Source organism: Sardina pilchardus, chromosome 21 (genome assembly GCF_963854185.1).
Source record: "Sardina pilchardus chromosome 21, fSarPil1.1, whole genome shotgun sequence".
In the NCBI taxonomy this organism is placed as follows: Eukaryota; Metazoa; Chordata; class Actinopteri; order Clupeiformes; family Clupeidae; genus Sardina; species Sardina pilchardus.
Window position 1 is genome coordinate 6,319,534 of NC_085014.1, and position 12,221 is coordinate 6,331,754.

General features: G+C 50.0%; 1 protein-coding gene across 1 annotated transcript in view; it reads right to left on the bottom strand.

Annotated features, from left to right (window-relative positions):
• Nucleotides 1-862: 862 nt before the first annotated feature.
• Nucleotides 863-12,221, bottom strand: part of LOC134068519 (neuronal acetylcholine receptor subunit beta-4-like) — an 18,573-nt gene continuing 7,214 nt past the window's right edge. The window contains exons 2-7 of the mRNA XM_062524186.1: nucleotides 9,012-9,157; nucleotides 6,466-6,510; nucleotides 5,547-5,656; nucleotides 3,922-4,846; nucleotides 3,710-3,790; nucleotides 863-1,030 (exon numbers count right to left, since the gene is read on the bottom strand). Of these exons, the coding sequence (XP_062380170.1) occupies nucleotides 863-1,030; nucleotides 3,710-3,790; nucleotides 3,922-4,846; nucleotides 5,547-5,656; nucleotides 6,466-6,510; nucleotides 9,012-9,157 (1,475 nt within the window). The remainder of the gene's footprint in view (nucleotides 1,031-3,709; nucleotides 3,791-3,921; nucleotides 4,847-5,546; nucleotides 5,657-6,465; nucleotides 6,511-9,011; nucleotides 9,158-12,221) is intronic.

Genomic DNA, 12,221 nt, shown 5'->3' on the forward strand with positions numbered 1-12,221 from the left:
TGACCGCTCTTCTTTAAAATGAGCATTTTGTATCAGGCTCCTATAGGGGTTTGCATACGAATCAATATCTCAGACCAGGAAGAGGGGAAATTTAGCGGGATTTGAAGTGAAATTATTTAATTTTTGACAGAAGTGGCTTTTTAGAGGCTTTTGCATCTTGTCTCCTTTCCCCCTAGGGAATAAAAAAAAGGCAGGAAAGGTTCGCAAAAAATAGTAGACATAAGTCTTCGCTAAAGAAGAAATTTTTTTACTGAGGGGCTAGCAGACGCTTCAGCCGCTATTCTCAATGCTCGCACCCCTAGAGAACGAGGCCGATAATTTGGACGGAGTTACAAGAAGTGTAAAGCCAGCACATGACTGGTCCACACGGGTCTTAAATGGCTGCGTGTTTTTTTACGTCATGACGGTAAGATTCTTTTTCTAACAATTAATACAAGTGGGATTTAGTTACATAGCGACTGGGTGATACTACAGGCCTTGTTTAGAACAAACAGTTTAGAAAAAACACTGGTCACCTTATTTATGGGACATCTACTGTAGTAATCTGACTCTAGCTAAATTGTTTGGCTGTGCGCACATTTTCTAAGAGAAAGCATGTGGACTTGCAATGAATGATTTGGTGCTTGGATGCCCTTCAGCAACAGCGTGTGATTGGAAGGTGAGACATGGCCCTTCCTCCTCCTCTTCGTCCCCCTCGGAGCTGAGCACTGATGCTGAATGCTGATGTCTTGTGGCTTTGGCAAACCAGCCTCCCTCCCTCCCTCCATCCGGTCATGTCCGCCACTCTGTCACCTCCGTCGCGTTTGTCACTTCCGTCACACAAACACACACACACATCAGTCACGCCCGTCACGTCGTCCCGTCACATGCCGCTCCTGCCGGCGGCCTCGGTGTGTGGCAGCGGCACGATGTGGCTCTGGAAGAGCGGCTGCAGGAAGAGCCCCAGCGTCCCCGACACACACACGATCACGAAGATCCACAGGAAGAGCCGGTCCACCACCATGGCCACGTACTTCCAGTCCTCGATCACCTGCAGCAGAGGAGCACAGCACAGCACAGTAAGAACACGCTGGTGTGGGAATAGAACAGCACGCAGCGTAATAACACATACGGACACACACACTGTAGTGTGGGAATAGAATAGCACGCAGTGTAATAACACATACGGACATACAGTACTGTGGTGTGGGAATAGAATAGCACGCAGCGTAATAACACATATGGACACACGCACTTTGGAATAGCACGCATCATAATAGCACATACGGACACATGCGTGCCATAGTGTTTGTCCATTTCTACAGATGCATCACATAAAACACTCTAATAGCTGAGCTACAATGCACATGCTTTCTGCTTGCAGATATCACTGCAACACATTTGCAACACACTTCAGCCTCAGGTTGTTTGCAAAAATTAAATGATTGTTGCAACAAACCGTTGAACAGTTACTGAACATAAGATTAACCAACCCAGACCCCTAATCTTAAGCTTAAACATAAATTGTAGTTACTGTAAGAAAGTGTCAGCAGGCCCCAGCCGTGGCGCGACTGGCTGGGGCACCTGCACCGCACGCCGGCGACCCGGGTTCGATTCCCGCCCTGTGGTCCTTTCCGGATCCCACCCCGACACTCTCTCCCATTCACTTCCTGTCTGTCTCTACTGTACTATCATTAAAAATGCATAAAAGCCCAAAAAAAAAACTTAAAAAAAAAAAAAAAAAAAAAAAGAAAGTGTCAGCAGATAGTGTTGATATTCTGAGCATTTGTAGACAGTGTGCGGGCGGATTCTCCAAGTAGAGGGTGTCATGGTGGCTTTTCGACTGTCAAAAACAAAGTTTAATCACACACATCCGGAATGTTTTTGGGTGCGAGATCAAAAAACAGTCCAGTGCCTGTATTGTATATAAAGAACTGTATTGGGTGTGCAGATTTTTTGGGGGGTTTGTGACTGTTGAAATAAATAGTGAGGAAAAGAAGAAGAAAAAGAGCTAAAGAGACAAAGAGAAAAAAGATAGAACATGAACAACAGAAAGAGAAAGAGAGAGAGAGAGAGAGAGAGAGAGAGATGAAATGGAGAAGACCCAAGAGATGGAGGGAGAGAACAGACTGAGGATGAGAAATGATTTGCCCGTAATGAGTTGGGCAGCGTGGGGTTAAAGTTGCTTAGCTATACAGTACATGGCTGTAATGAGTTGGGCAGCATGGGGTTAAAGTTGCTTAGCTATACAGTACATGGCCGTAATGAGTTGGGCAGCATGGGGTTAAAGTTGCTTAGCTATACAGTACATGGCCGTAATGAGTTGGGCAGCGTGGGGTTAAAGTTGCTTAGCTATACAGTACATGGCCGTAATGAGTTGGGCAGTGTGGGGTTAAAGTTGCTTAGCTATACAGTACATGGCCGTAATGAGTTGGGCAGCGTGGGGTTAAAGTTGCTTAGCTATACAGTACATGGCCGTAATGAGTTGGGCAGTGTGGGGTTAAAGTTGCTTAGCTATACAGTACATGGCCGTAATGAGTTGGGCAGCATGGGGTTAAAGTTGCTTAGCTATACAGTACATGGCCGTAATGAGTTGGGCAGCATGGGGTTAAAGTTGCTTAGCTATACAGTACATGGCCGTAATGAGTTGGGCAGCATGGGGTTAAAGTTGCTTAGCTATACAGTACATGGCCGTAATGAGTTGGGCAGCATGGGGTTAAAGTTGCTTAGCTATACAGTACATGGCCGTAATGAGTTGGGCAGCTATACATGGTCACTGGCCCTATTGACCCCATAACCTCCTGCTCTCTAATCTGTCCTGTCCTTGCTGTGAGAGCAGCCATCTCTCAAACAGCCCCCTCCATTGATCCAGCTCACAACACAATCAATGGCACCGCATTTGTGTCGCTTCGCTCGTGTCTCCCAGTCTCTAACACTTCGGCCTGCGAGTCGTCACGCTAAACACTTGCAGTCCCTGCTGACTGTGCTGTCCACTGACACGTTCCTCCACAGACAGCTGACTCCTCTCCTCTGACACCGCAGCTGCCCACGTACAGGACTTACAAGAGCCATCACTTAGTGGACGCAGGCCGCTCTTCCCCACGTACAGGACTTACAAGAGCTTAGACACTTAGTGGACGCAGGCCGCTCTGTTCTATTTAAGGTGTCAGACGCTTATTTGACTTGTGCTGTGTCAAGTGTTCACTTGAAGTTGCGAGGTGTGTCTGGTTGCTAACACGTGCAGATGTTTCTGCAGTGCTACATGAACTGACACCCATGTGTATGTTGCCTGACACGTAAACAGCTACAGTGTTGTGAGGAGCAGGTAAATCTCAGAGTACCACAGGCCTGTTTAAAGAGGAGAAAACACTATACACTAGGGCCGGAATATAGAAAGAGAATAACGTGCAGAAAACAAACAAGAATAAAAAGAATGAAACCATCTGTTGTGCTGATCCAACCCTTAGTCAGTGCTTTTACTAGTTGGTGTAGGTGTGCACACTGCATAATTGATGTGCATTGTACAAACAGGTCATTAAGGCAAGACGATGGGTCAATAGCTGTTGAGAGAGGTGCACGAGCTCATTTTGGCTCTAGATTACTCACGCTCTGGTCATTCTGGCTCTAGATTACTCAAGCTCTGGTCATTCTGGTTCTAGATTACTCACGCTCTGGTCATTCTGGTTCTAGATTACTCACGCTCTGGTCATTCTGGTTCTAGATTACTCACGCTCTGGTCATCGTCGTCCCCCATCATGCGGTCAGCTACATAGCGCACTCCGTCCACCGCCTCGTCCACGTTAGAGCCCCAGTCCATCCCTCCTCCTCCTCCTCCACCTCCTCCTCCTCCTCCTCCTCCTCCTCCTCCTCCTCCTCCTGCCCTCTGCCTCAGGTCCTGCGCGGAGGCGTAGCCGTTGGGCAGGAAGTCCGAGCGCATGTCCCCCTTCCTGGCGCCTGGGCGCTGAAGCCGAGGCTGGCGGACGCGGCCGACGCGGCGGCGCTCTTGTAGAAGTGGCCGGGCGACGAGAAGGCCGAGGTGAGCAGCGCGGCGGACGAGGCCGAGATGGCGGGCACGGAGGGCAGCGTTGGCGCCCCGCCGTAGCTCAGCCCCAGGAGCCCGCGCCGCTCCCGCGCCCGCCTCTGTTGGCGCAGCCGCTGGCGCGCCGAGCTGTTGTGCGGGCGCCGCATGAAGAGCAGCGCGGGCAGCTTGACCAGGAACACCAGCTTGACCCAGGCGGGCATGGTGTGGGTGCTGGGCGAGCGGTGGTGCACGTTGAGCACGCACACGCTGGTGATGATGGAGAAGGTGACCAGCACCATGGTGAACATCAGGTACTTGCCGATCAGCGGCACGTCCAGCGAGGTGGGCGGCACGATCTTGGAGATCAGCAGCAGGAAGACGGTGAGCGCCAGCAGCACGGAGATGCACAGGGTCATCTTCTCGCCGCAGTCCGACGGCAGGTAGAAGACCAGGATGGCCAGCGAGGTGATGAGGATGCAGGGGATGATGAGGTTGATGGTGTAGAACAGCGGCTTGCGCTTGATCAGGAAGTCGTAGGTGAGGTCCACGTAGGTGGGGTCGTTGGGGTTGACCGTGCGCCGCCCGGGCAGCGCCAGGATGTCCCACTCGCCGCTGGGCGTGAAGTCGTCCATGCTGGCCACCTCGGACTTGAGCACCAGGTCGATCTCCGTGTGGTCGTAGGTCCAGGAGCGGAACTTGAGCGTGCAGTTCTGCTGGTCGAAGGGGAAGTGCTTGACCTCGATCTTGCAGGCGCTCTTGTAGATGGCCGGCGGTAGCCAGGCGATGCTGCCGTTGAAGAGCACGATGGCGTTGGTGAACACCGTCACCTCGTACGTGCCGTCAGCGCTGGGGAGGGATGAGAGGGGGGGGGGGGGGGGGGAAACAGACGCAGACATGAGACAGAGACGAGACTGTCAGGTACAAATCATCTGTGAATACCTCCTGCTCATTTAGGAGAGGACTGATTCAGGAAAGAGGCATTTGGATGCAGACGATGTGAAATGAGATGTCGCTGTTGGTGACAGATCCAGATAAATGAGAGATGTCACTCAGCTAACAAACGACTGAGACTAGACTCTCTAACAAACTGAAATATACCACAACACATCCAGAGGTAGAAACTCCAGCTTCAGAAAATAAAAGTCCAACCATGTATTGGATCTACCTGTGCATTTAACACAGGTGATGCCATCAATTAACTAATCTACCTGGCTGAACAGTTGTTCCAAATAGAATCAGCTGGTTTAACTGAATGGTTGGCACAGATGTGTGGTAGGACTTTCACTCTCTGAGGCTGGACTTTCCCACCTCCGAACATATCGAACAAGTTCCTAGCTTCTATCTGTGCACTGGGAGTCGAGTACATTGAAATGATCTACTGCAAACGCTAATTGTGTTTCTCTGTTGTGCATCACAGGCGGGGGGTGTAGCTGACGGAGGGTGGGTGGTGACGTAGGGTGGATGGGGGGGTGGGGGGTGACGGAGGGTGGGTGGTGACGGAGGGTGGGTGGATGGGGGGGGGGGGGGGGTGACGGAGGGCACCCACTTGTTGTAGAGCACGATGTCGGGCAGCCAGATGTGGCGGGAGGGGATGCGCAGCTTGTCGATGCCCTCGTACTCCGCCGGGTTCCAGGACAGACGGTAATCATTCCAGTTCTGCAGGAGAAGCACGGAGGATTCACTCACTCACTCTCAACAACCACTCTCTCTCTCTCCCTCTCTCTCTCTCTCTCTCTCTGTCCCTCTCTCTCTCTCTCTTACAGCTTTTTCTCTCTCTCCTTGTCAACCTTGTGGATTCTCTCTCTGTCAGCACCACCGCCTCTCTCTCTTTCTGCACCCCATCAACACGACTCCATCAACACGACTCCATCAACACGACTCCATCAACACGACTCCATCAACATGACTCCATCAACACTACTCCAGCTCTGTTTCCCTGGCGACTCTCTCTTTCTGCGCCCCATCAACACGACTCCATCAACACTACTCCATCTGTTTCCCTGGCGACTCTCTCTGCTCTCTCTCTGACTCATTGTCCTCATCATAGATCTTTCTGTGTTTCGCCGGCACTATAGACTCACTCTCCTCCTAGCTCCATCAACCAGACTGTCCTCTTTCTCCTCTGTCCCATACATTATTTCCCTCTTTCTCTCTCCCTCTCTCTCTGTCTCTCTATCTCTCTCTCTCTCTTTCTTTCCCTCTCTCTCCCTCTCTCTCCCTCTCCTGCTCTTTCTCTCTGTCTCTCTATCCCCCTGTCTCTCTTTCTTCCCCCCCTCTCTCTCTCTCCCTCTCTCTCTCCCTCTCTCCCCCTCTCCCTCTCTCTCCCCCTCTCTACACACATTAGCCCTTCTCACCCACTCCATTCTTATTTAAATGGAGGGCCGGGAGACAGCAGGAGGTAGTGATCCTGGGTGGTAAAGTGCTGGTGCTGTTTAATAGGGTGGAGGGGGCATCCTCTCACTCACCTGAGTTAGCCACACGTTGGTGGTCATCACCTGGTCTCGTTCATTCTGTGGACACAGAGGGGAGATGGGAAACTCACACACAGATGCACAGTATAGTTTATATACCCATCACACTCACACACTCACACACACACACACACACACACACACACACACACACACACACACACACACACACACACACACACACACACACACACACAGTCACCCATAAAAGAACACAATGATGTACATAAACGTAAGCGCACAGTGCACACTCTTCTCAGTGAACAACTTCCTACTCATACACACACTCATAAAAGCACCCATAAAAAGGCACACTATAATATGCAAGGATGCATACGAGCACACAGTTTGTAGAGACACACTCTGCACACTTAATAAATGTACATACATACTGCACGCTCACACAGAATACACACGCACACACACACACACACACACACACACATTCTGATACCGATGCAGCTGTGTGTGACATTTCCACACAGCTGTGACGTGTGGCAGTAGAGTAATGTGTGTGTGTGTGTGTGTGTGTGTGTGTGTGTGTGTGGCTGTGATTGTATTTCCCTTCCCCACTGCGCTGCTCAGATCTATGACACCATTACCAGAAGACGACGAACGTTCCGTCTCTCTCCGTGTCCTCACCCCCCCCCCCCCCCCCCCCAACCCCCCCACCCCCCCGCGCTCCGTAACGCTAAATCCATACGCCGCAAATGAAATGAGTCACGGAGCCACGGCGGGGCGGCACGAGCGACGGCCTCCATACCGCACCCGTCCGTCCGGTCCACCCCTGCGCTGCGCTCCGGCAGTAAAGCGCGACCCCAGCGAGTATATCACCCGCGCCACCAGCCCCGCTGGCCTGCGTTTACAGCACGCCGCTATTTCAATTACGCGCGCGGCGGGAGACAATGAGGGACCGTAAAGGAGGATCTGGCGGGCGCGGGATGGCCCCTGGGGCGGGCGGTGACGGGCAGAGCGGCCGGCGGCGTGTAAATCAAACGCTTTACAGCGTCTGCCGTGGAGCGGAGAGAGAGAGAGACAGAGAGAGAGAGACGAGGCGGAGAGAGAGAGACGAGGAGCGGAGAGAGAGAGAGATGAGGCGGAAGGTGTCCGTCCTGAGGCCTGTGATGGTGGCAGCTGCTGCTAATGCTGATAAAGATCCACCAGAGGAAAGGGCTCTTTTATAGACCCACTCCCAACTTGGTGCATTTGCAGTGTGCTTAAGTGTGTGTGTGTGTGTGTGTGTTTCTCTCCTCACTCAGTGTGTGTCCTGACAACATTGACTCTAGTTCAGCGTTCAACAGCATCATCCCCTCCAAACTGATGAGCAAACTCAGTGAGCAGGTCTCTCCCATAGCCTGGGGTCTCTCCCATAGCCTGGGGTCTCTCCCATAGACTGGGGTCTCTCCCATAGCCTGGGCTCTCTCCCATAGCCTGGGGTCTCTCCCATAGACTGGGGTCTCTCCCATAGCCTGGGCTCTCTCCCATAGCCTGGGGTCTCTCCCATAGACTGGGGTCTCTCCCATAGACGGGTCTCTCCCATAGCCTGGGGTCTCTCCCATAGACTGGGGTCTCTCCCATAGACGGGTCTCTCCCATAGCCTGGGGTCTCTCCCATAGACGGGTCTCTCCCATAGCCTGGGGTCTCTCCCGTACACTGGGGTCTCTCCCGTACACTGGGGTCTCTCTGCACCCCAACCAGCGGCTGCAGAGGAAGCTTCTATCCTGCGGTTGCCACTCTGAACTGTAGCTCTGTATCCCAGTGATGACCAACCAAATAAGCCCCCAAGAGAAACCATTCATATTCCTCTAAACCACCGTCTGTAAACCAACTGTATACTACTGTCTACACTGCACTATATTTGATGGCTTGTAAGTTGTCACAAACAAACTTTGTATATCACATTGCACTATTCTGCTGTTTTGACATTTCTGGTTAGACACATATAATACTGCATTGTGTTGTCTTGTACTTGTACTTGTACTCTGCACAATGACAATACAGTTGGATCTGATCTAATCTAATCTCATCCTCTGTCTGATGTGCTTCCTATACTCTCTCTGTCTGGTTTGGGTCTGCATTGGGGCTGGTTTGGCTGAGCTCCACAGGAGCAGAGCGGAGGCAGACCTGAGCCACACAGTAGGCCTCATCAAGGCCACTGTCTAGTCCTCATTATTGCTTAACATTGTTAGCATTTTCGAAAATTGTGTGCTTACAGTAATCAATATGTTTACATTTACCAGTGGTGTATTTACCAGTGGTCTGGACATTTAGAACCATCAGTGGTCATCAGTGGTGTTTACTTCCTGATTACGAACCACACAGGAGCTCAGGTGAGCTGGTCTCCATAGCGATACTTCCTGGAGGGCCCGACTACTGTACCTTGGTGCACACCTGAGCTCAGAACTAAACAAACCCAATCGAGCAGCTCAGACGGACTCCAGCCCACTCCCAATCGCTCTGGAGTGAACGCTGGCGGAAGTGGGCCGCATCAGGGCCGGGTCCAGCCCAGGTGTGAGCGGCGGTTCTGAGGGGACACTCACCACGCTGATGAGCTGGGCCAGGGACACCTGCAGGAGGATGGTGACGCGCTCGGTGCGGTTGACCGCCGGCCGGATCAGCTTGTTGTAGCGGCCTTTACCCAGCAGCCAGTTCATCAGCCGCTCCTCCGCGTCCGCACACGCGCCGCCTGCACAGCATCATGGGATAGCATGGGTCAGGGCGAGGACACACAACGTCTACAGCACGCATCACAGATATACACACACATTCATTCATTCAAACCTACTGTAATTTCCCAACGTCTACAGCACGCATCACAGATACACATACACATTCATTCATTCTACTGTAATTTCCCAACGTCAACAGCAAGCATCACAGATACACACACACGTTCATCCATTCATTCAAAACTAGCTGCAGCTTATATAGTACATTTGGCTAAATTTCTTCAGCTATGAGGTTATACACGCGGGCAGTTAATATGGTATCAAAATGGCTTTGTTTCTTTTAACTTGCACAAAACACTGTCCTGCGGCTTATACACAATGTGACTAATACACAGGACTTGTTTCTACAAACTACTGTATAATTCACTCATTTATTCACATGCAGATTGCAGATACATGCATGCACATCTGCGCAGCAGATTCTCAAATTGCCATTATGTAAACGTCCAAACATTTTCATTGATTATTACTTTCGGTCAAAGCTGATATCAGAAGAGCTGCTATGGGACATTGGCTTCTTCACACTGAGGTGGATAATTGAGAGACTTGAGTAGTCCAGAGGCTTCTTCACACTGAGGTGGATAATTGAGAGACTTGAGTAGTCCAGAGGGTTTGAGGCTAGCTGCCTTCCCAGTGTAACTGACATGAGCTACGCTTGTTTTATTTCCTCTCGGCTCCTGTCAACACCTTCTTCATCTGGTGATGTAGCCCAGGTCGTTCCTGCCCAGGATATTTATTGGCGTGTTCCAGCGGCCCGCCGGGGCTTTTAATCGCGCTACATGGCGCATGCTTTACGGCCGGGGCCGGATCATGTTGCTGACGCCGTGCATTTCGGAGAGCAGCATTACAGCCTGTTCCTCATGCAACAACAAAAACTCGCAGCACATAAACACTGGAAAGGGTTTGGATAATGGGAGAACTTTGTATAGTGTACAGAATTTGCCCCACGGACCCCAAGCAAAGACCAGTCTTAAGACAACATGACATGGATAGATACAGGTAGATAGATAGATAAATAGATAGACAGACAGACAGACAGACAGACAGACAGACAGACAGACAGACAGATAGATAGATAGATAGATAGATAGATAGATAGATAGATAGATAGATAGATAGATAGATAGATACTTTATTAGATACTTTATTTATCCCCAAGAGAAAATTCAAGACATGGACTCTTTGTTGCAAGCAAATTTAATCCAAATTAATTTGAATTATCCCCAAATCAATTTTGAACAGCTTTTGCAGCATGATATTTCTGACTATACAGTATCATCACAATACATCAGCGAACAAACTAACTTTTAACTAGCATTGCCGAAGTGTTTACAAGACAATTCTGTAGACCTCTATCAAGGTATGTTGTTAGTTTTAGACAAATCTCTGCACCGCCTGTTGAGACTGATGAGATTCTAGGCACATAATCTCAATGAAAACCTTTGAAAAGCAGAAAGCAAAATAAAACAGAAGAGATTATTCCTCGTAATTAGTTTCTAAGTACAGCTAAAGTTTCACACCAGATGCTAACGCCTCCATGTCCTGAAAGCATTACAGAAAACATTACTGGAATCACATTTCAGGATGAAGGAGCCTGATCCGACTACCAATGAGCCCCGACACGCCCACTACACCTCTTGACAAATGGCAGCCAGGAGTCCAACTGAGCGCGCTCCAACAGTGAGGGATTGGACGGCCACTTCCTGCAGAAACAGGAAGGACAGGGTGCGTGGGAGAAGATGGGGCGAGGTGGACGAGTCCTCCCTCACCCCTCTCTGCTGACCGCAGGGCTGCCGTGGTGAGGAGGAACGGAGGGGACCACAGAGAAGACTACACTCCGTTTGCTTGTTTGTTTGTTTGTTCATTTGATTGTTCAGTCATAAAGGACACTTTAAAAGGTGTGGTCCTCGATTCTGGCATATGGTTGTTGATAACAAAACTCCACCAGCCAATTAAATGCACCCATTAACTGCATGCCCCTGAGGCAATGTGCTGACAGCTGTAGCGTCTGTCTGTGCCAATGTGTTTGTTTTCTATTTACAGAGCCAGGGTTACAGAGATAAAGTTTGTATCTATTTCACTTCATCTCATTTGAACTGTTCGCATAAAAACATTCATGTATGTTTTTTAGGTTTCTGTTTGCCTTGATTTTCGACAAACGTTTGCAAACACTCGTAAACAGTCTCAGGAGGTAGTTCTTCATGAACATACAGTACAGTGAAGCTTGTTGTGAGCGTGACAAAGAGAACAAGGAATTACCGTTACCATGGAATGTTGACACCAGATCGTTCAGATTTAACTCTTCAGAGAGTTTGCCGAATTTGAACACACCTGGGAGGGCCTGCATCAGCAGGACAGGGCCTGGACAGGTGGGCGCCCAGCCAAGCCTCAGTGACCACACACACACATAACTCTCCCATAGGCCTCAGTGAACACACACACACACAACTCTCCCCTAAGCCAGTGACCACACACACACACACACATACTGTAACTCTCCCATAAGCCAGTGATCACACACACACACACACACACACACACACACACACACACATAACTCTCCCATAGGCCTCAGTGACCACACACACACACACATAACTCCCATAAGCCTCAGTGACCACACACACACATAACTCTCCCTGGAGAGGCCCATGGGCACCCGGGGCTCTGAGCACGCTCCATCACCGAGGTTACGGTGTGTTAGTGGGGAAAACCACGGAGGACGGAGGAGGAGGGGACTACAGCAGGAAGTGTGTGGGAGTTCAGCTCAGAAAACAAACAGTATCTTAAGGCATTACTTACTTGAACTGACAATTTCACTGCATTCTTTACATTAGTAATCGTATGCATGTGACATCCGTTATCTGTTATACAAATAAACATCCGTGTATCCTTGTATCTTTTACCTTTTCTATCTCAGATTACTGAAATGTTCAGATATGATGACCATCCAATATGTTCTATAAAAGCTTGTCAGCACACCAAAGTACAACCTGGTACATTCTGACTTCAAAATTCTGG